Genomic DNA, 24,893 nt, shown 5'->3' with positions numbered 1-24,893 from the left:
CAGGAATTCAGGCTGGTGGCAGCATTTTTGGGCTTTGTACTATTTCAGGGACTTAGTAGCAGCTCTGTGTGTATCTCTTCTTAATCCCAGAGGGACTGGAAGATTCATAAAGTGCCTTTTCTTCATCATTCTTTTCTCTCCATGCTTTTTTTCCTCTTTAGGTCCATGGAGTTGTTTCTATGCAACACTGTAATGTCGATGCAAACTGATAGTTCTTCTTTTTGAAGGAACCAGCTGCCAGCACTGCCCCCAGCAGTTTCCTCACCCCGCAGAGCCAGGAGGGGCTCTGCATAGCCTCATTTCTGTAAAGCAGATGGGATTTTGCACACAGTATTAGTCCCACACTGCACAGTAATAAGAACACATTTTGTCACTGCAGCACACAACTGATGAGGTTTGGGCATGAGAAATAAATTATTTCAGTTACTGAAAGAACAAACAGTCAGTAGGAGACAAAGGACAAATACAAATGTTTTAAAGGATTGGTGAACTGAGTTTTCTTCTTACACCCTTCCTCTCTTTCCTTGCCTCCTTTTTCCCTACAACTCTGCATATCCTATTTAGCTCTGAGTGAGCCTTTCATGGGAGTAGACTTTGAATGCAAACAACTTTAACAGCAGGAGGAAGCAACTAGCCATGCTCAGGGCGCTGGTTAATGACTTTTGAGTCTCCTTTACAGGTTTTCTTTCCCAGCAGCTTCCTGCACTGCACAGGACTCTGCTGGTCCAGCTGATGGTGGACAAGGGGGCTGTGTGGGAAGCATCCTTCTTTGCTCAACTGTGCAAGGGGCAGGTATGCACGCCCCTGTTCCAGCTCAGCACCTACCTTCACAAGAAAGAAAGAGCCACTTCTGCTTTGTTTGTTGCCTTTAACATCCTCTCTGATACTTGTTCACCCTTTCCCCAACAACAATGTCCATTTTTGAGTCCTAGCTGATAAAATTAAGCTTGTTTCTCAGTTGGTTTTTTATGGCTTTGTAAAAGATTCATCCTGGCTTTGGATATTGTATAAAAATCCCATTTCAGTTGTGGTTTGTATCATTGCCATTTCTGCTGCAATATTTCAGGTCAGGTCTCAATCTTCCTTCTTTAACAAGTCTCCACACTTTTTATATTGTGTTAGACAGACTTCATTTTATTGCAGGTGTTCTTTTTCTTAAGGCAGTGGATTGTGACACAATAGCAAAGAGGAAAACCTTTGTTAAAGTCCAATTGGTAATGCACAGCTATCACCCTTTGAAGATATTTAACTGAAAATAAGTCCTTTGCACTCCAGCTGTACTGACCTCCATCTTCCGGAAATCATAACGAGGGACATTTCATGCTACAGAAGTTAAGCGTTCTTTTAAAATGAGTGATATGCAATATCCATTTCATACTAGTAGAGAACAGAGGGTGACTTTGGGTCAGATTCTGTGTTCTGATGCTGATATAAGTCTGCAAATAGTTTTATCAAAGTCAGTGAACTTGCCACTTAGAGGGAAAAAAAAAGAGAAAATAATCAAAGCAGACACTGGTAGCCCTTCTTTTCAGTAGTAGAATAGTTTCTGAATTTCCTAGTCTAGGCTATTGTTCATCTGAATGGAAAGAACAGCATCATACGATAAAGACACAAAGTTCAGAGTTGTGCCTAAAGCCTGAGTTGGATTCAAATCTCACTGGCCCTGGTTTTACCGCACTTTAAAGTCAGTGGTGTAGTTCTAGTTACTTTTGATTACCACTGGAATCCTGAAATCAGAATAAGGTATTTTCATAATTGCAGTATGTTAGATCAGCAACTAAAAATTCTCACGCTGTTCTTTTTAGTTTCTTATATGTAAATGCATTTGGTAATGCAATTAGAGCCTAAGGCTGATTTGGTTTTTTTTAAGTTCACCTTTCTACAGACACTTACATAAACAATAATATTTGGGGGGGGGGGGGAAAGAGTTGTGTTGGATTCTGAAATAAGCTTAATAGCCCAATGGCCTTAATATATCACTTTTTTTATTCTATTCTGTCGCATTTACAGAAATGAGATATGCACTAATAGTGTGACTACATGATAATGTGTGGAATAACTGTTGTCATTCCTGTAATTTCTCTAATTTCCTGGTAATTTGGGAAACAGGTTGTATTTTCTTATTCATTCTTCTTAATACTGATGATTATTTAATAATTTCTCAGGGTTTAAAAATAAGAGTATAATAAAGCTCCAATTCTAGGTGCTAGTCACCTTGCTCATTGAATTAAAACATGCAAATCAACATACAGAAGCAAGTGCAGCATACTGCTTTCACCTGCTCTCAGCCTTTCCCCAAAGAAGTTAAAGTTCACCTTTCCCAGCACTTTTTTCCCAATATCTCCCTGAGCAAACTGAGGTCTTCTTAAACTCTCACTGTGACAAAAGGACGGTGCACTGTCTGGGTGTGGTGTTTAAGAAGAAGTCAGAGTGGGAGTATAGGGCAAAAACAATTGTTTCAAATGCATAAATGAAGAAGTACTACATAAGGGGTACAAAGGTACTACACAGTACACAGGTATGTATGCACATAGTATGTAAATACGACATACTCCCTTAGGTTACTGGCACTAGGACAATTTTGAATCAAAGCACCCTGAAGCAATGAAAAGCACAGTTATAAATACGAAGGGTCATTCCTGACCTATCATGACCCTGACCTACCATATCAGCACTTTCATGGTGTATCACTGCTTATGTAATTGGCACAGCCCATCTTTGATGCCTCACCCTGCGAAGTTTTGCAGCCAACCCCAGTGAGTGCTGCATCAGACTGCTCCGTGACAGAGCCACCAAAGGTCCCTGTGACAGTGCTGCTCTCTCTTCAAGGACCTATGTTTTGAAATTAAGGCAGTTCTCACTGCTCAACCTTGTGCTCCATGAATATGCCACCTACCCCACAGGTGCTCAGAGCCTGTCTAAGAAAGTGCAGCCCACAGGCACACGAGAGTATCTTAATTGGTGTCAGGAATGTGCTTTTTTTGCAGTGAATCTCCAGATTACTGAGTTTCACATCAAGGTTGGACTCAAAATACATGAAATAGGTTTTGTTTGGATGATACCAAACAAGATGTGCCCAGAAGTGTAATGTGAGCTCAGTCTAGTGACAAGGTTAGAGAGTCCACAGTAAATTCCTGAAATGTGTCGTGGATGCCAACTCCTTAACACCACAGCTTTTGCTGTATGGATCTTATCGTACCAGCTGCCCTGCTCGCTAATGTAGATGTTAGACAATGCTACTCTACCCTATCTCTGGCCTGTGACTGAGCTTGGCCTTTTGGTCTGAATTTAGGGGCGCACAAGGAAGTACCAGGGTTTTAGGTACCTCCAGACTTAATAGACTTCTATAGCAAAGGCTTTCTGGAACACTATCTCATCTGTAAAAATCTCAGGCCTGTGTTTGGTTCTGGGTAATATCTACTCTTACATATATGGAATGGTTGAGGTCTCATCTCTCAAAGTTCCAGAAACTGCTAACCAGTTAAAGAATAGATAAGGAAACTGTAAGAGTTTACATTCCAGACTGGAATGCAAAGGACTTAAGTTCATTGGCTCAATTTATCTCAGGGTAGAAGTGCAGTGTAGAGAAAGGTGGTTCTTCAGGTAGCAAGAATTCATATCCTGTTTTGTAGATCATAATCTGCAGCTTTGAGTACTGAGAAAAAAAATGACTATGTGTATTTTGGATATTCAAAACTATGAGATTCACAACTGTTTCACTAAAGAGGCACTTTTTTTCTAAATCATAACCAATTCCTGGTTTTCAAACTGTGTGCGATCAATAACTATAAGAATTTTCAAATTCCAAATCAGAATTGTATCCAGTCTTAGTTGAAAATACAAACAATTATTCTCTTTTCTGTCTGCATAATCAACATTTTTAGAGTGAAATTCATCTCAGTTAACATTAGGGATATAAAATGTAGGTGTCTACATCAGAGCTAATCACCATCAAATCTTTTTTTAGTGAGTGCAGAAAAACAGGTACTTTCAGGGCACAGGTCGTCTAATTAATTTTACACATGTGCTTTAAAATAAGATGAATCATTTTCTCAAAGTACCTGCTTTTTCCACAGACCATAAAGGAAGTTCAGACAACTAGATGATACATAAATGTGTACTTTATCACTTACCCTAAGAAACAAGTTTTGAGAGAATATGATGAAAATTTCAAATTTCTTTTTTCAAAAATGTTGTGTACTATTCACATCAGATCCAGGAATGCTGCAGTGATACCTACAGGCATTTCCTAGGAACAAGGACAGAAGTAAATCTGGTTAATCATTTACATTACTTACTCATTTTGACTGTAGCAATGGACATCTATCTGTTGTACCTCAATGCCTACAGGTTGTGTCCTTGTTTTATTTGACTGATATATAGCAGTGATGATCAAAATTTGTGTTATGAAACCAAACCAAGGAACAGATCACTAAGGGTATTAATTGCTAAAACTAGGTCAACTTCCCAAAGCTCAAAGGGAACTGCACTGATTTACCTAAGCTGAGGATCTGATACACAGTTACCATGTCACATACATCACCTGTGCGCACCACATGAAGTTCAAGCAAGACCAAGTTCAAGCTCCTACACCAGGGACAGGTGTTTGTGCAAATACAAGTACAGGCTGGGTGGTGGATAGATTAAGAACACATCTGAGGAGAAAGCCCTGGAGGTGTTGGTTGATGAGAAGCTCATCGTGGCCCAGCAATGCGCGCTTGCAGCCCAGAGAGCTGGCCACATCTGGCCACATCAGAAGCAGTGTGGCCAACGGGCTGGGGCAGGTGATTCTGTACCTCTGCTCTGGTGAGACCCCACTTGGAGTGCTGCATCCAGCTCTGGGGACCTCAGCACAGGAAGACGTGGACCTGTTTGAGCAAGTCCAGAAAAGGATCATGAAAATTATCAGGGTACTGGAGCTCTTCTTTTCCTGTGAAGACAGGCTGAGAGAGGTGGGGTTGTTTAGCCTGGAGAAGAGAAGGCTCTGGGAAGACCTCGTTGCAGCCTTCCTTTACCTGAAGGGAGACTACAAGAGAGCTGAAGATGGACTTTTTACTAACATGTGGAGTGATTTAGCTTAGATCCAAGGAAGAAGTTCTTCACTGGGAGGGTGGTGAGGCACTGGAACAGGTTGCCCAGACAAGTTGTGGATGCCCCATCCTTGAAGGTGTTCAAGACCAGGCAGGATGGGGCTTTGAGCAGCCTGATCTAGTGGAAGGTATCTTTACCCATGGCAGGCGGGTTGGAACTAGATGATCTTTATGATATCTTCCAATTCAAACCCTGCTATGATTCTGTGATCTTAAGTCATATCAGTCCACTTAATAACTTTCAAACTGTGATGCTTTATTTATTTAAAAATGCAAATTTTTTTATCTGTATCAGTTTCCATGTAATACAGAGGCAAATACTTTCATTACCATGTACTGCTGAATGAGTAGAGATGTAAAAGCATTATTGGTGTGAGGAATCACATTTCTTCTGAAGCTGTTAAACCAGCTGGGATTAGAACCTTTTCATTATATGCAAAAAAATTACTTGACAGCAGCATCCTCACATGTGTTGAGTTAGTAATAGGGAAAATTGTATCTTCTCTCTCTCTGTCACCCCTAATAAAATGGTAGCAGCCATCAATGGGAGTTTTATTGAGTCTAAAATTCATTTATATGAAGGGTAACCATCATGGTTTGGGGGGCGTGGTGTCTTTTGGGGCTTTTTAAGTTTGGGTGTTTTTTTTTGAATACAAACACTTTAGCTATAGACTATAATTATGAAGTAAAGTTTGGGAAATGAGTTAAAGGATAAAAGAAAAATTGCTTATTTACTTTATTACTTTAAAACAATGAAATTAAAAACAGTTCTGACAACATATTTATGCCACATCCCTTGGATTTTCCCTTCCACTCTGCAGTAAAAGGGAATTGATTTACTGGAACAACAGAGCCAGGAATCAAACATTTCCAACTCTTACTCCAGATTTAGATCCTGGATCCTTGGGTATCTTTGATCAAATTATTTAGTCCTTCATCAACTTGTCCTCATCTCCAATAGGTGGTATTATTTATTTTTTACAGCAATGGGAAAAGGGACTGCAAGGCTTAGTGAACTGTCTTTTGAACATGAGATGTGATCCCTAAAGACAAGAAGTTGTCAATTCTTCAGACATGGTCTAGAAGCTAAGTTTCCAAAGTGGGCAAGGAGACAGATCCATAAGTTTCCCATTACTTATTGAGTAACCTGCACTTCATGGAAAAATTTTACTTGTGTCTTATTTGTTTATTTGGAGGGAAGCTAAAATGCTTTGTGGAGATGAGTACATGAGGAGGAAAAAAACCCCAAATATTTGGGCTGCAAGCAGGTTTTTTCTAAATGAGTGGTAGACTATCAAAAATAAGAGTTCAAAGCACTGTACTGGTATTGAACACAAGCTGCATTTTACAGGTAGTGCTGTTAGTTTCTTTAGTAAAAGCAACTTTAGTCTGCAATGAATCTATTATCAGCATTTTCTACTGACAAAATATCTCATTTTTTGTTGTCAGTACATAGAAGAAGAGTCATTACATCATAGAAATTGCAATAATACTGATACAAGGGGCAGGTTGATATAGCTTTTATCTAAACTCTGTGGCTGATCTTTTCCTATCAGGACTGTAGCGGCTGCACATCATGGTTTTTACCTTCTCGCATCACTTCATGCTATATTTTGGTTAAACACTCAAAGACAACCTCACTATATTGCTCTGTCCTTGCTCATGCTCATTCCCAAAGTCTTTATTGTTTTACTAAGAACTGAGTAACACTCATAGTACTTGACCACCTCAGGAGCGAACAGCTTTGATCCCAAGAGATGAAAACTCAGTGTGATTCATAAATTCTGCACTTATTTCAAATTAAAAAGTACATCAGTGGATAGGCTTTGTAGCTAATGTGTGATGTCCTCCTTCTGAATTTGTATCCCATAGATAATTGCTTTATTTGATAAAATAGTATACCACAGTAACATTTTCAATACAGAAGACACTGAGATTACCAGTTCATTACTTTACTCACTTCAGTGTTAACTTTTTTCCATGATATAACTTTCCCTGGAAAGTTATAATTACATTATTAGACTCTCAACTTTATATAACTTGTGATAGAGAAAACGATATGACATTGTTTTGGTGTTTGTTTTTTTTTTTATTTCCCTCACAGATTGTTAGCGTGGGAAAGCATGTTAAAGGATACCACTATATTGTTGCCAACCTGGTAAGATACTTTTCTAGAATTATACCCCTGCTCGGTAAGTGAAACACTCAGTTTTACTTAAAAGCTATAGCACTTCACACAACATTTCCCATTTGTCTCTAATATGTGGTTGTACAGAATGTATCCTTTATGATGCATAAAAGAACTTGGATTTGTTGTTACAACCATCTAGATATGAAGGGCACAATGTTTACCCTCCTAAATTTAAAAAAAAAATCATCAGTGTAGTATAGAGGACTGCTAGGACTGTATCTTGTGGCTGAATTAGAATTTGGAGAACTACACTGATTTTTGACTCATCTTTTTATTATTAGTAATGTAACAGTTCTAGAGGTAACTCTTATACATTCTCCAGGGAACATTCATTTTCATGTAAGCTCAGCTATTTCTAGTCAAATTACTAGTTTGGTATTTCCACTCTAAGTCTAAACTGGACATTCACACAGATAATGTTCAGAAGAGGGCAAAGAAAGAGTAAATTCAATATTTTATTATTCAAATAACTCCTTCTTTAAGCCAAAAACATACCTGGCAAAGCACAGTGAATGTAGGACAGAGTCTAATGTATGCTTTGAACTGTTTTCTTTCCACTCTCCCTCAAGAAATTTTAGTTGACATGAAGTATTTTGTTGTGCTTTGCTGTACTTGTACCTTAACTTAAGATCACTTCAGATTATTTTTAGGGCATCAGAAGTTTTAAATGAGACATGTCTATTCTCTTAGGTCTTACAAATGAAATTTTTCAACATTACAATTTTGTTGTTCCTCAGGTAATTTTACTCATGCAAAATAGTTGCTGTAAACAAGGAACTGGATGTTGCAGTGAACTGCTAGTGGGGTATTCAGGGGAGATAGGCACATCTACTCCTCTACTTCAGAAGGGGCACACTTTGTTATCGACTGTCTGTTCAATAATGTGGGTAATATGACCTGATGTGTCACCTTTTATATTTACTGTCAGTATCCCTTAGGACATAAATCAAATCTCCGTCTTTACAGGTTTTTTTCCCTTGGGATATTGGGTCAATACCCCACAAATTTTTTTCCTAAATCTTTCTAGGTTAAGTGTACACTTCTGTTTTCACTGATAAATACCAATCAGAGGAATTTAAGAAAATAAAAATAAGATACCTCTGAGCTAGCCTTAAACATAGCAGCTAGGAAAGGAGCAGAAAGATTTATTCTTGCTTCTAAGTACTTTAGCAGTTTGCATTATGCAGTTTCTTGAAGTTCAGTTCTGTCCCTAAAAGCATATTTTAGTAAAGAATTTGTCTTTATATGTGCTGAACAGATTAGCCAGAGAAACTGATAAGTCAGGAGGTATATGTACTTTATTTTCTCTTTTAATGTTGAGAGTCAGTCTGAGTTTTCAATATATAGCAGATCTGACAGCTGCTACACTCCTATTTCACAGAAGTGTGATTCTGTGTTATGTTTTCCTTGCACTAATAGTGAGATCCTCATGTACTGTCTTTGCCTTCTAATGTCTACTGCATTATCTCATTATCTCAGACATTTTCAGCCTAAACAATGAATGCTGGAATATCATGGCTAGGCTTCACGAACAAAGATTTGGAATCCTGGAATATATGTATTTACAGAATAGTGTTCATTTTTCAAACATGCAAAGAAAGAGGAATGCATTGTTTGAAGCACTAGTACAGTGCTCATTCAAATCTGCCAACTTTGATGGAAATTGGATTAAGGTTTTAATATTCTGCAGGCAGTTTTCAGTTGATTTGCCAAAGGCATTTCTTTAAAAAGTGCCTGCCATTCCCAGCAATGTGTTGCTTAGCTGTCAAGACCTCCCTAGCAATAATGTGGGAAATTTATTTCTTGGTTTTGTTTCCTTATTACACAAAAGGAAATTATCAATGAAGGTTCAACATTACTCTGGTTTTAAATTTTGCCTTCTAATGGAATCCTGCTGTTGTGCTTTCTTTATGCTACTGCGCTGACCTAGAACAGATTGGACCCACAGTGGTGTAGGAGGGCAAACAAAATCTTAAATTGATTTTCTAGGGGTTCAAAGATATTTCTCTGGAGAGATTTATGCATGGAGGAGCCAATGTGACTGGATTTCAGCTAGTAGATTTCAGTACCCCGATGGTAACTAAGCTGATGCAGCGTTGGAAGAAGCTGGACCAGAGAGAATACCCAGGATCTGAGACCCCACCAAAGGTACTGGCTGATCTGAAGCACTACCAAAGATATCACTCAGGTGTTCTAATTTCTAATTAACATTGTTGAATACATGAATGAATATTTAGGCAGAGGAGAAGGCGGTTGATCTTACTATTATTGGCAACTAATCATGCCTATCCTTACGTTTGTATGATGGAAACACAAACTGCAGCACATTTTGCTGATGTACTTGAATGTCACTTATTCTCCAACTTCACCCCTTTACCGACAGCAATTAAGGGTCAAATGCTTAACTGACAACTTAATTTCAATAAAATTTACATTAATTAATCTAATTATCTAGGTTACAGAGCTTTCCCAACAGCTGAATTCTTCTGTGTATGAGATAATACTCATAAATTTACTACCTTTACTTTTTCTTATGGAGTTTCCTCTGGAAATTTTCCTCCTCAAAACCTGGTGTAGTAATCACCTTCAGGCATGACTTTAAAGTGAAATCTCATCCCAGTGTTCCTCTATCCTAATCCCTCACAGGTTGACAACAAAATATTTCTCTCACATATAGTTTTCCTGGCAGGCAAATCACAGTATAGCTCTAAATATGACTTCAAAAGAGTTCTGTTATTATATGCACAAAGGCATATCAGACCTAGTTGAAACTGGCCCCCTTTGTGCTGGGCACTATGCAAAAATAAGCAGTTAGTCCTCCCTTGGCTGGGAAATGGGTAGGTTGATAAAGTCTGGAGAAGGCATCAACATGGTTATTACAAAACATAGCTACATAATTCAGTGAACATTCCAGAAATTTATATTCTGAAGAAAAAAAACAAAAACAGAAAACAAGGATGCTGTGGGCCATGGAGTGCAGACATCCCCAATTACTGAAGACAGGAACGATTCAACTTATAGGACTTCTTGCCACGTCAGCAGGATGGTGCTGTCTTCTTCAGAGAAGTCAGCATAATTTGAATCACATCTAATTCACCCAGAGATAACCAAAATTTGAGATTATAAGGATAAACCATGTCTCAAAGAACTTATTATATGCAAGGCAAAGGAAAGGAAGGAAATTAGACTTGAATAAGGGAATTTAAATTTTGTAAATTGCAGGGCACATCAGTATCAGCCCTGGGCATGTGAACAACTTCTCCTGATACAGTATGTTTATCAGAGGACTATACTGAGAAAACACCCCTTTGTTTATGTGGCTCCAGGCTAACATCTGCTGAAGACTTGCTGTACACGTTTCATTTGGCATGTTATCAACCTAAAGCAGTTACTGTAGTTAGTGCAGAAACACAGACCATTCAGTGTATGTGTCAGGTAGAGAGCCAACACAAGTTTTCCAATAGGAAAAACCTACTTTTGATCATTCTTAACAATTCCAGTAGCCTGGATGTCTGCTCATTAACCATGCATTTTTTCAGTTATATTTTCTCAATGAGTTACTGTTTCTTTCTTTTTGTTTTGAGTAAGTTGAGTGGATGGGGTTATTCCTTAATATATAAGACAAATGGGAAAAAAAAAGATTTTAATATCTCCAGTTCAATTTCTTTCTTTTATTAATTAAGATGCAGATTTTTCTACCCTTAAGAAATACAGTTTTAAAACTGGAGCTACTGAAATGTCCTGCATTTGTCTCTTAGACAAACTTGCTTTTAATTTTGAGGAGAGCTTTTTACTAAATGAAGGTGTAGAAACTGCTGCATAATGAATCAAACTAGAAATACTTGAGACAGGTGATTTTTTTAAAGACATGCCAATTCTGATGCAGTGTCTTTGTTCATCTATTTAGTATACATCTGCACTGACATATGATGGAGTACTTGTGATGGCTGAAACTTTCCGTAATCTTAGAAGACAGAAAATTGATATTTCAAGGAGAGGAAATGCCGGTGATTGTCTTGCCAACCCTGCAGCCCCATGGGGTCAAGGAATTGATATGGAGAGGACATTAAAACAGGTAAAGGGAGGCTTTATTCTAGTGATCTTTTTGAATATTGGATACTAGTTGCACGCTGTATGACTTGGAAGATAGTATGCACAAGAATAGTAACGGAAAAGGAGAAATTATTTTTTAGTTGGCATTTGGAAACAGCTTGGGCTGTTCAGGTTGTTCTGGTTTGTAACTTGGAATGAAGGCAGAGGGGAACTACTACTACTTGAAACTACTGTTAATTCTTTTAAGATAGTTGGGACTTCCTCCACTGAACTGGTGAGCTCATCTGTTACTATTGCAAATAACTTGGCTTTACAAATATTGTCATTTAAGGAAAAAGATATAACTACATAATATAGTCTTTAAAATATGTTTCTGTCATCTTCAATAAAAGTAGACTTCTCCCAGGGAAATCACATAGGTAGTAATTTTTTTTTTCTTTAAAGAAGAAATAACCCAGAGCCATTGTTCTCTGATGTCAGGATTTTGAATTCCTGATGAATATGGATGCCTAGAAAGTTCCAGATCTCTGTCAAGATGATTTAGCCTTTCCTTTGAATGGGACAGTAAGAAAATAAAAATCCTGCAGTAGAATTTAAATCATTGCAAATGAGCAGGCTGCACTCAGGAGAAACTGCCGAGGAGAAGTGACTGCTGACAGAGCTGGCAGCTCTGTTCCTAGAAGCCAAGGTTTCAGCCCTGGAGAAGAATCAGTAGAGATAGAAATGGACAGAGGGAAGGAGTAAGTGATTTAAGTCTGCATCCTGACTCTTAAGGAGAGAAATAAAGCATTTTGTATGCTTCACATACTCTTTGCAGATGAACACATCTGTAACAATTGAGAGAAGCATTAAGTCAGGCTTCTGTGTTTGGGCAGACAGCATGAGCCTTCAAATTCAGCCAAAGTGGTTTATGTGGCCAGATACAATCAAAGCCAGCACCAATATGGCCATGACTTCTTTGAGATGAGGAGAACAGGTTGGTGTAGTAGTGTAGTGTCTTCTTTTGGTGGCTAAGTAAAGTACCGAAAGAAAAAACAGAGTTCTGGTTTCAGCTGAGACACGTGGTGGAAAACTCCCACAGTCAATCTTATGGTTTTACATCTATCTTTCACTCTGATGCTTTTAAAACAGTCTTTTCAAGCCCTTTGCGTGTCACCCATCTTCTGTGATAGTAAGTTGCTTTACTGGGGCTAAGGTTGTTGTCAAGTTTACCTTAGTGAGCAGTATATGTTCAATTTGTACATTTAATCCACCAGAGTGGGAGCTTAAAGGATACATGAGCTCAGATGAAAACATCCCTTAGGTGTTTTCATATGACCCTAGATACTCTGCAGGAGTGATGAGAATGGTAAAAAATGTACTTCTCTTTAGAACCTGCAGCTGGAGGATATTGAGCTCCACAACATGAAAAAGGATGAGGTCCATTCTGTGTCTTTGTTAGCAGTTAGATACTGACATACCTAAGCCTGTTTTGAGCACGGTCTGACAAGAAAAAGGAATATAAAGAAAAGTAGCCAAATATATTGCTTTATAATGCCTGACTGTTCTACAGTAGTGTTGTTATGGTATTCTAAGGACATAGCCAGGATAACTTGCACTGCTCTGTGACGTTTGAAATAAAGAATATAAGACTGGATCTTCATGATGCTTTTTTCTCCATGTTTAGGTTCGAATACAAGGATTGACAGGAAATGTTCAGTTTGACCACTATGGTCGTAGAGTCAACTACACCATGGATGTTTTTGAGCTGAAAAACACAGGGCCTCGAAAGGTACGTGTTGACAATGTTTACTATCCTCATATTGTATAAATGAGTTACGTATGATGAAATGGTTATGCAGACTTTTATTAAAGTGGACTTGCGGTTTAAAAAGATATAATACGGTGAATACATGGAGAATATTTCTGGTGGAAGTATTTTTAAACTGCATTTTCTGCTAGATGCTATTATTCAATGCAACAAATTGGGAAACGCAAAAACAAGTATGCATCTTGGAGTGGTGGGATGTCAGTCAGTCAAACATACTAATGGAAACCAGCTGGATGGCATGTTGCTAGGCAGCTAGGTGGTGGAAAATGGTCAGAACTCTGAACAGTAGATATTCTTTGTATCTTATCCAAAGATTTCTGTCTTTAAAGTTACTGGCATTTTTAAGCAGGTTAATTTGTACAATTCTGTGTAAACATGAATCACAGGCTGTTACTAACATAGGGTTTTTAAGGGTGAAAGGAGAGAAGAGGAGAGAGGAGGAAAAGAGAGTGCCCTGAACACTTACATTTTCTGAAATTAATTTCAGTATCTAATCCTGCGTGCTTGATTCATTGCTTGTAAGCAATTTAGGCAAATGCACATTAATATATGTCTTAGCAGATCCTCCATGTCTGAATGCTCATTATCACTCAGCCCAATCCCTTTAAAAAGATAAATCTGGGTACTTTGTTGACCCTTTCTCATCTGTGCTGAAAATTTGTCCACTTGTCATAGTATAAAACAAATAAAAGCAGAAAATGTACACAGGCTCATGGATTTTATTTCCTTTGGAGTCACCGTGGCATGTTTTGTTTGTGAGGTCATCAGAACAAGAAAAGGGAGGAGGTGATAGTGAATAGGGGATTCATGGCTGCTTGAGTACGGCCAAAGCAATCAAAATTGAATTAAACAGCTCTCTGCTGTTGGGCCAGAGGTGACAAGTGCAGTAAATAGTGCCACAGGTAAACTGTGTGTCCCCAGAGACAGTTACCTGCCACAGTGCTGAGGAGGCAGAGTGTTAAACCGCAGACCCAGAGCAGAATTATACACTCAGATGAAAAAATTGCCAATATTTCACAATATAGAGCAATATATACCAAAGAAAAGCATGTGCCTGTGTATAAAGCATATTGGTGCATTTGTCTTTTGAAAGTATGACAGATGGCTGAAAAATAGATTGGGAAAGGGGAGTTTGTCTTCCCTCTCTCTTGGGAAGTCCACTGTCTCCTGCCAGGCAATGTGTCTGACCTTGCTACCAGTCCTGCTTCCTTCTTGGCTCTGTGTCGCAGTGTTGGCACCTAGGAGGATATATGGGTGGCTGGGATACATCAAAGGCAAATGGTGGAATATGCCATTTGCATCCTCTATTCTCAGTTGTACAGGAGGAAAGGCAAGGTGCAAAGGATGTGGTTAATTAGGTCACAGCTTCTGTAACTAATTAGGGAATTTGCTTGTCAGCAAACTTTTGGAAAGGTTTGATGTTTCAGTCTTTATAACCTATTTTGGGAGATTCGTGTGGCTGGCACCACTGCAGGGATGTCCGCATCCTCTCTTCTTGCCTGCAGTTGAAGGGGAAGGTGACTGCAAATAGAGGAGCTATGTCTGTGTTGTGCTAGAAGGCCCAAGGTGCTTTTCTTACCTTTCAGCCATGCCTCTCTGCCACTCTTAAGCTATTACCTCTCTTTGATATAACAAGTCATAACAGCTTTGACAGATCTGGCTACTCACAAGAATTTATTTCTCATGTATTAGGTAGTGCTTTATATGTGATCACTGGACCAACTTTGTGGTCCAGCCTGACAAATCCTATATAATACGTGAGAAATGACTATACTTAATTGAACTAAGAGGCCTTCACTTTTAATGTTTTCTTCTCATGTCCTACATAACATGACTTATGAGTCACTCAGCAATATCTTTTCAAAACTAGCCTTTCCAGAGAGAGTAGTGCATGGCTCTAATCTTTAGAAAAGTGATTTTTGTTGCCCACAGCTTTAGATATGTGAACAGATCATTAGAAAATGGCACAGCTAGACAGACTTCTATATAGTTTAGTCAAATGGAAAAAAATAGCCAATGCTTATATTAGTTTCATTTATGCAGCATTTCTTACTTGCTTCTTCTCTGTAGAACTATATCAAAATCTGCTGGTGAGGGGAAGAGTGTGAGGGCAAGGATCACAGAGATGGAATGGACTGGCTCCTGTGACTGGAGTGTTGCAACGAAGCAATACAGACTTTTCATTGATGCCCAGGGAGAGGACTAGAGGCAATGAGCACAAACTGAAACACAGGAGGTTCCTTCTGAACATTAGGAAATGCTTTTTTGACTCTGAGAGTGACCAAGCACTGGCACGGGTTGTGCAGGGAGGTTGTGAAGTCTTCATCTTGGAGGTATTCAAAAACTATCCAGACACAGTCCTGGGCAACTGGCTTTAGGTTGAACAGTGGGGTTTGACCAAATGACTTCCAGATGTCCCTTCCCAGCTCAATCATTCTTTGGTTGTGTCATTCACCATGCATCATGTCACCAAAATGAAAAAAAAAAAAAAGGAAAGGAAAAATTAAAAAAAGCATTATGCATTACATGTACATGCACAAGCCAGTCTAAGATTTGACTTCTAAATTCCAATTTGGGCAACATGAAAATTGATTATCAAAATTTTTGAGTATTCTCTTGCCCTTAGTTGACCTGTGAGCTTCAGCAGGAGCACTTCAGTGGCTGCTATGAGGTGCACAGGCCTTCAGAAATTACACTATTCAATAAAATGCCAAACTGTTATGACAAATTTACTTTGAGGCAGATATTTTTGCAATATTGTTTCCTATAAGACAAATTCGGCCTCCATGTTAGTGGATGCAACTCCTATGAAATTCAATTGCAATACAAATAGAATTGGAGGTACTTTAATAGCTGAATTCAATCCTATCCTTTGAACAGTTTTTTCCTTGTGGATTTGAAGTATTTATAGGAAAGCATACTGTTATTTAGTGCGCTCACAGTGACTGTGAATCGATATACAAGTGTCATGACATATCTTTCATATTTATTCAGTAATCTAGTTCCAAAGTTAGTTTAGCACAGGTTTGAACAGAACACATATGTGTTCACACCAATGCACACAAACTAAAGTTCCTTTAAAAAATGCCTGCAATTTCTCAAAAAATGCCTTTATCTCTGTCTGAATTTTCATATGATACTTACTTTTATAATGCTTTCCTTCTGAGCTTTTTAGCCATGAGGAATTGCACAATGAAAAACAATTATTCACTATTGTAGTGAATTCCCCAGACTGCCAGGGTTTGGTGCACCTATTCTGCCATTAGTTGATCACAGTTTTTGACAAGAGCTTGAAATTTTCAGTAATCAATTGTATCTGTGACTGTATGGTTTTCTGGATGAAAAAGAATATTTCTTAGCAGGGCATCCTACTAGGAAGAAAACCTCCCGCTCCACTATATCAGCAATGCTGATGTTTCCTGTAGGAAAAAAAAAAAAATCACTCATGTTCAGCCATATGGCTCTAGGGACTGCTAAAACAACTTGTCTCTCCATAATTAGTGAAATAGTAAATGTAAAAATCAAGAGGAAGGTTGACTCTTTTAAGAGTACAGAGGATATATATAATGCATATGAGACTAGGAACCAAAAGCTCTCCCCTGCGCTTTTAGACTCTCATATCACATCACTGCCTTGAACTGAAAAAGGAGGTTTCTCCTCATCATGGAGGCAAAATCCTATGTGATGGTGAATTTTAGTCAGGACTCTACAATACTGTTAGAAATAATATTGACTGCATAATTGATTTGATTGTTTAGCCAGTTTCCATCAGACTGAAATCTTTTCAGCCAAGGCACAGAATGTCCTTTGGCAGTTACACTGGAGCTCTGCCTGGAGCCCACTTTCCACTAAAACTCTCTTTTCTAGTAAGATGGACAAGACATTCCTCTCTCCCAACTCTTGGTCTCATGAATTCCTAATTAATCAAGGGAGTGGGGTGGGGGCAGTTTCTTCTGACTGGTCTCCAGGTGCTTCTGGAAACTGAGCTGTCTCGGTTTGAATTGCATCTCTTTGATAGGAACGTTTTAAATCATATGTCTGTTATTTCATGCTAGGAAGAAGGATAAGTCTCTCAGTTCGTTAGGTTCCCAGAAACCTGGGGAGCCCCTTTAGGTAGGATTAGAACACTGTTCTACTGATCCATTTGACATGAAGTTGAGTGCTGTCAGTCCTGGGTCAGAGGAACAGCCACTGAGCCATTCCGTGGCAGCCTTGTCAGTGGATGCACAGACAACCATGATCTAGTTGCAAAAAAGAGAATTGGCAAGAAGGAGAAAAGAGAGAGTAGTTGTTTTCCTCCATGGGAATACAAGAATGACTGATTCAAATCTGATTCTAGAGTAGTTCATCTCCAGCAATGAACAAAAGCAACTGTTTCACCTAAAGACTGCTCTGGGTAGGGTTGTGGCAGCCTAGCTGAAACCAAGGAGAAAAAAAGGTGGATGTGGTGTTCCACCTCCCTGTAGGCACTTCCTAGAGATATATTTAGAGAGAATTCACTCTCATCATGCTTTAGTCAGTGGAAAAACAAGCAGTTTTTTAGGAGAGGTGCTTATTTTGAATGAGCTGAGTCACTGTCTGTTGGTGCTGTCTGTCCCATGAGTGTAAAGAAAGCTTGAATAACAGGGCTTCTAATGTAGGTACTAAAAGGTCAGTGCCAGCAGTTAGGTGGAAAAAACCTGGTGCAAGTCTCTGGGTTGGAGTCTCCTGAGAGGCCCGTGGTGGAGCAAGGAATTGAGATTAGCCATGGGGTTGCAAAACTGTCATCTAGATGTCTTTCACTCCTCCATCTAAGACTGGAAGATCTGGAGGATTAGTGAATGAAAATATTCTTGTGGAGAGCAAAAATTCATATATCTTGTTTATGCCCCAGCAAGGCTTCAAATGAATGAAAATGGGATTTAACTTGTGCCTCTGAAGTAAGTAGCTCAGATCTTTCAGGATCTGCTCAGTGGCAGTGACATCACATCTCTCTCTGTGCAGAAGTGGTGCTAAGTGGTACACTCAAAGTGTTAGATATGTACCCCTGTATCCAATGTGACAGCACTTCCTTTGGCACAAAATCATCTTTGGATCACTCTGCTGTTCTTATAGTTATTTATGTTTGTAATTATGCAGAATGCAGGCTTTACTGTAAATTATATAAATTTTATTTTTCAGGTTGGTTATTGGAATGACATGGATAAATTAGTTTTGATTCAGCATGAACCTACACTTGGAAATGACACTGCAGCCATTGAGAATAGAACAGTAGTTGTCACTACAATTTTGGTAAGGTATTTCTTTTTTTAATACTTATACTGGTGTGTGACACAATCTCATTTCTGGTTATGATCTAATTTAGTCTACCGGTTCCTAGGTTAGTGGGAGGGTGAGAGCCATGTATTTTAATTATACTGACTGTCATGTCTGCACAGAGGTTTTTTTGGTATGCATTTAATATAATGATTCACTTGAAATCAGGCTTTTAAAATTGAGTTGTGATAATTTTTTTCTTTTATTCAGTCTTTTCCATTTTTTACTGAAGTAAGTCTCAGAAATACAAGTTCTTATAACCTCTAATTGACAAATCTTAACTCAAAAGAAACTAGAAGAAAAGAAAAACCCAAAACATTCAAATGACAGAATGGAATGGAGGGTATAAAACGAGATGACTATGCCAGTGTCCCTTTTTGTCGATAAATTATAAACTCGATAATTGACATTATCAAGAGCTAAAATTCTAAGTTCGGTCAGCCAATCAGAATTGGATTATCTACTTTTAATTGTGAATGAAAACATGAATTTTGTTAATGCATTTGGACATATTTCTTAATATGTTTCTTCAGCATTACAATAGAATTTCCATTTTAATAACATTAAATAGATTTGTGGTTTGATTTTCCAGGATAATGGTGTTTTTAAAGAGTGTTTGCAAAGACTGCAGTTGCTTCATTCATTTACATTTTTAATACACAGTTTTTCAAAACAATTGTTTCTTACAAATATCTGTTTTAAACAAAATGTTTAACAATTTTTCCTCTGAAGTCAGACATGCCCTTTAAAGCTGATGTTTGTCAAAGCTAACTGGCAAAGGGTGACCTTTACATGACCGCTTTTAAGATTTTACGTCTCAGTTCACTGCCCTTTTCACCTGCTTCACTTAGACAAGACATGTTAACCCAATAAACTGTGTCTCAAATGGGAAGGAACATTCTGAATGTGTTGTCAAGAAATAAATTTTCTAAGCTAATATGGAGTTTAAAATAATCCAAAGGAAAGCATCAAGACCTTTACTTAGTAAAAATGCAGTTAATTACCACATTTTCAGCAGTGTGTATCAGCATTTATACGTTAAGTATGTCTTAACAAATCTGTTGAGGGTTATCATTCCAGGACACAAGCCAACCAAACTACTATACAGGAATTCAGAATGCAACTCCTAATCAAATTGTGTAACTTTTAATTTTAGTTTTGCATGGGACATTTTAAATATATGTATCTTTTTCCTAAAAAAAAAAAAAAAAAAGACTTGGTGATGGAAAAAAGTATACTTCAGTACAGTCCTCCTCTTTTCAGCCTCTGATGAAGAATCCTATTTTAAGAAATTGATCAAGGAAGAAAAGAGTCCCAAGATGCTGCGAACATTCCTAACTAAGGCTCAAGTATTAACCACCAGTCTAGTAGCATTGAGCTTATTTTTCCATATGGATTACTGTTCCTCTGACTGGATGACCAGGCACTGAACCACCAAGAAAAGTTCTGTGACTAATCTGAAATGTGTAGAACAGATGACGTTAACCTTCAACTTTGCCAAGCTGAGAAGAGAACGATGTGAATAACAAGCTTTCAGTCGAAATTTTCCTCTCATACCAATCCTAATATCTTTGACTGAAGCTATCATACATGAATACTGTAATTTCTATAAATAGCTCCAAGCTTAGGAGAAGCATAATATAATAATGAAAAGTAATATAAAATGTTCCTGTTTGCCAGAAGGGAAAACAAGGAAAACAAGAAACCTTTTAAAATGTGTTATCTTGCCTGTCCTGTTTGCATTGAAGCATTTTGATGTGCATAATAAATGTTATCTTCAAAAGAACTTTTCCAGCCCCTGTATTGAAAGGACTGGTGGGATCATTTGCAAAACCAAAAAGCTGAATTAATATTCCAAAGCATGCCCTATGTTTATGCAGCATGTCATTTTTGGATAAATGCAAATAATTGAAAGCAGCATTGCTCCTTGACCAAAAGTGTCCCCTTTCCATGTTTCAAAATCACAGTGCAAGAGAAATATATCAGAATTTGGTTTGAATAAGAATATATGGTGATTTCTGCCTTACCATGCCTGTCTCCCATCCACTCCACTGTGAGCTGCACACATGATGCTAAAGGCAGAATAGAACCATGATTCTTACTGTTGGTCTGCTATGGCCATGTATTTAGCATCCACAAGCATATGATCACACACACAAAGAAAAGATATATTTAACTAGAATAACTTTCATGCTGCAAATGCCACAGAGACTTTTTCACCTCTTCATTGCCCTCTTCACATTGAAGGGAAGTTGAACCATTGTAGATGATACATTTAATTTCGGTTGCATGCATATTTTCCAACATTAAACTGAAAAGCTTCTGCAAACAGTGCTGTCAGGCTTTTCAGTCTTCGAAGACAGGTGGCATGGCAGCATAGGAAAAGTTTACAAGTTTTCAGCATGGCTCGCTTTAATTTTTGCCTGAAGCCAAATAGCAGAAACTGATTTTCCTCAGTTTCTTCACTTTTCACGAATCTATGCTTACTTTGCTGTAGTGTGGCTGTAAAACTGTTGCATAGAAAGTGCATTATAATGAATTAGCTCTGCACTCAAAGAACTTAGTACAGTATTTTCTACTTGGCAAAATGTTTTCTTCATTTGTAACATAGTGAGAGCATGTAGAATTTATTTTACATATTCTGTTTAGACACTCAGCCTATCCCCCGATTAGTCATGTGGTGAAGTAGCAGAGAGGGAAGGCAGCAAGGGCAGCTGGTGTTCTTTACCAGCTGCCATGCTCTTTATAATTCCTGTTCTGCACATTATTATATGATGCACAGCCTCCTGCACATCTGGAAAGGACGGATTTTCTACCTGTGTGCAGAAGCATTCCCTTCAGGATGCGGGGTGTGACCTCCAGATGCACAGTAGGCTCCCTGTATGGCCAGAGAAGGGATGCCATTTGCAGCCTTGCTCTAACACTGAGATAAAGTGAGTGACTTGTCTAGTTAGGAAGAATGATCATCTCTAATTTAGCAAGTTGAGAAGTATAGTGACAAGTTGTTAAGGTAGAATATAGGGAAGTAGGCTGGGAAGACTAATCTGAACTCTCAAATACATTTCATGATAGAGCCAACTCTGTACTTACTCTGAGATTGCAAAATTTAAAAATCACAAAAATCCTTTAGAACCAAAGCTTGATGGATATGAGCTGCATCTGCATTGTGGCTTCCAGTTCAATATTTTAATGAGATATCCTTGGTGTTGGCAGATTAAGTTTCAAGGGCAGGATCCAGTTCTCAACTGAGTCACTCAAATGTAGATGACTTTACAAAGTATGTTGATTCAGTTGCATTCAGTGACATTTAAGATGCTGTAGGATACACAGCCTGTCCCCCATTTACCTATCTGTAAAGGGGCAGCACAAAGGACCTGCAGAATGGCACTTTGGGGTCAAATACATTAGGGTATCTCAGATGACAGATACCTTTCATTAGAGGACTGAGAACCACCCTAATTTTTTTGACTGATATATTCTTGATAGAGACTTACCTCAAAAATTCTAATTATAAACTTTTTCTCATAATAGAAAAATATTTTTTCATTAGAAATTTTATTAATTAAATTCTTCAGTACACTGGAGAGTAAAAAAAGAAGTTTGTTGCATGACAATAATAAAGATGTCAAACCGAATCCTGGACACTTTATTCAGAAAAAAAAAGGTCACTATAAAAACCTTCCATTGACATTTACAGAAATTTCTTTCAGAATAAAGTGTGATAATGTGTACCAGTCCTGTTGTAAAAAGCAGAAATTTCCTTGCACAAATATTTGTCACTTTTACAAATTATTTTTGCAACATTTGAAATCAACTTTAGAATAGGAAAGCCAAGCATAGATGTTTGGTATTTGGATTAGTTACTTTCTCCAGCTTCCCTTATAGTATGAATCATCCATCAGCTTTGAGCATTTTACTGTACATATGAATTTGTGGCAATGTGATGGAGTAATTTGTTTACATCTATAAAGGTAATTGTTGCAGACATCAACTTGTATTTACAAATGTTAAGTATTGTTATGAAATTGTGAATTATTTAAGTAAAGCTTGCACCATCTCTAATACCTGTTCCGTGCTAGTCATTGATCATTTCAATGTGGACTTCTCCTTGATTCACTACCCTATAAAATACTATTAAGCAGCTAAAATCTTGCAAATATTGCCGTGTTAAACCTCATTTAGCAGTAAGTCAGATGTGTGTTTTACATCAGTAGGTTAAGAGCTTATAGTTCAAAAATGTGGTAAATACAAAGATGGTTGGGAGAGATAATCTTTATATTAGACAAGATGCTATAACTGGAAACAGTGAAAAAGTATGCCTACTGTTTTCAGCTATTTCAGCTGATCTAATAGAAGACATCTCTCCATAAGTGTCTTGCATATCTTTTACCTTTAGACTAGCATGGCTACACTAACATTACTACTAATTTAGAAAATGCTATTGCAATAGATTATACAGAAAAAAAGGTCTTTTTTAATGCCACAGCTAGAAAAGAGCATCAAGATATGGCTGAGTACATGCTATTGATCAATTCAGATATTTCGTGACTTTGCAGCATGACCTTGAAAGTAATCTGTGTAAGTTACTTGCTAGTAAACCAGTAAAGCTTGCCTTTCAGTGTCCTTTTATTATTATAACATCTGCACACCTCAGTTTGAAACACCCTCAAAGTCTGAAATTACAGAACCTAAAAGTAGTGCTGCTATTTGATTTATTTTTTAAAGACAGTCTTTATCAGAAACTCACATTCAGTCCCATCCACATTCCCCCATCAAATTCTGCCTTGAAAATAGATATCTCATTGTTTGGCAGGTAATGTAGGCACAACAATTAAAGAAACTATTATTTACTCTGTATAAAATAGGTAGGAGGGAAAGAACATAGTAAGCAAACCATAGTAGGTGTTCCTGTTATCTTTAATTGTATAATTTCACACTGACAGATCACACTCAATTGCTGCTTCTTTTAAAGCAGTCACAGCAAGAGGTATTACCTTACGCTATAAGATAATTGCATTATAAAAAATGTTCTTGGCTGTATTTTGCTCTAAATCAGTATGATCAGTGCGAAGAAAAGAAAGTGGATGGGGAGAGAGAACCAATGCAATTCCTCCAAGTCACCCAAGTCAGATCCCTGTCAGAACCCAGGCCTTCTGAGTCCTCACTTAGTTGTCCTTCCACTGGATGGAATCACCTCTGCTCTTACCTACCAAGGACAGAACTGGGGCTTCCAACTTCCCTTCTCACTGGTCCCTCACAGAACTCGTGGGGAGGAGGGCTGAAGATCATTTAACCTTTAACAGGAAAAATGACGCATCTGTCACTTTGCTGTGCAGAAACAATTGAAGTGCTTTTTCTGTCAGTGGTGAGGTGCAGGCAGATGCACGGTGTCTGAGTTTTGGAAGACGGAGAAGGTTGACCTGGCATCCTCTGTGTCTGTCTTCTTTGTGTTCATCTCCAGAGTTATTATTTCCTGGTGTGACTCTAATTGTATGCCTATTGCTTGAGATTTATGGTTGAATCAGAAGAACTAGCAGTCACCAACTCCGGTCTTTGGAAAATAAAATTGCTTTTGCGGTGCAGCAAGCAAATGTAGCTGAAGCTTACAAGGAGAGTTCAGAAATTCTGGACACTGGACAGACTTGATTGTAGTTCTAGCTAGCAGTTGGCTAAATCACAGACAGGAGGCATAGGATTTTTGCCTCTGTTTATTTTAAACCACTTTTGTTCAATTACATGTAGAAAGACACTGATTTTGGGTTTTCCTCTCATGGGAACAAAAAGCCTACATGAGGGAGGAACAATTGATACATGTGGCCAAAATAGTTCCCAAAATCAACATCTACTGCAAAGAAAGGGCAGAATGCATTCTCTCTGTTTTTCTCCCTCTATGGGAAAAGACACTCATGTAATGACACGTATCCTCCCTTGTTAAATACTTAATAGAGGTTACAAAATTGCTGTTGCTTGCAGCTGATGTTCCTGTAGTTTCAATGAAGCAGACATTGTCATACTACATTTATATTTATTTTTATTTTTGTACTAATTTTATCTGTAGAAAAGAAGTGAATAGGGCAGAGTACTACCAATGTTAGTGTCAAAAGACCCAAAATTAGCCCAGGTCAGTACAGTGAAAACTTAAGTTGCCAGTATTTTGAGATGTAAATTCGAACAAAAGGTGACTTTAGTCACCCTTTATATTAGAAAAATATGAATTATATGAATGGATATGAATGTACTAATATGAATATAAATATGAATTTATGTGAAGTGATTTAAAATACCACTGGAAAGTACCATTTTTCTTAATGATTACTAAAGTCTGAATCCACAGAGCTAAAAAGAAAAATGTAGCCTTGATATCCCAGTCATGTAATGTTCGCTGTTGTGACGGTATGGTTTACACAGGGAATGCAAGATCCACTTTTCAAGACAGGTTTTACTTGTTTCCAGT

At 38.0% G+C, this 24,893-nt stretch overlaps 1 protein-coding gene across 9 annotated transcripts in view; it reads left to right on the top strand.

Annotated features, from left to right (window-relative positions):
- GRIA4 (glutamate ionotropic receptor AMPA type subunit 4) overlaps nt 1-24,893 on the top strand; it is a 218,538-nt gene that overhangs the window by 136,682 nt on the left and 56,963 nt on the right. For 8 of the 9 annotated variants that reach the window (XR_007903235.1, XM_051779816.1, XM_051779811.1 and 5 more), the window contains exons 5-9: nt 7,195-7,248; nt 9,271-9,429; nt 11,189-11,356; nt 13,001-13,105; nt 18,305-18,415. Coding sequence is in view for 8 of the 9 variants with exons in the window: in XM_051779816.1 (XP_051635776.1) it covers nt 7,195-7,248; nt 9,271-9,429; nt 11,189-11,356; nt 13,001-13,105; nt 18,305-18,415 (597 nt within the window). In the remaining variant the exon portion in view is untranslated. Of the gene's footprint in view, nt 1-7,194; nt 7,249-9,270; nt 9,430-11,188; nt 11,357-13,000; nt 13,106-18,304; nt 18,416-19,702; nt 23,052-24,893 lie in introns of those variants that run through there. The other variant, XM_051779817.1, reaches the window with a different exon arrangement.

Source organism: Manacus candei, unplaced genomic scaffold, assembly GCF_025592945.1.
Source record: "Manacus candei isolate 608988 ecotype Guabito, Panama unplaced genomic scaffold, ASM2559294v1 h1tg000014l, whole genome shotgun sequence".
Taxonomy (NCBI): Eukaryota; Metazoa; Chordata; class Aves; order Passeriformes; family Pipridae; genus Manacus; species Manacus candei.
This window is presented reverse-complemented; position numbering and strand designations above follow the sequence as displayed.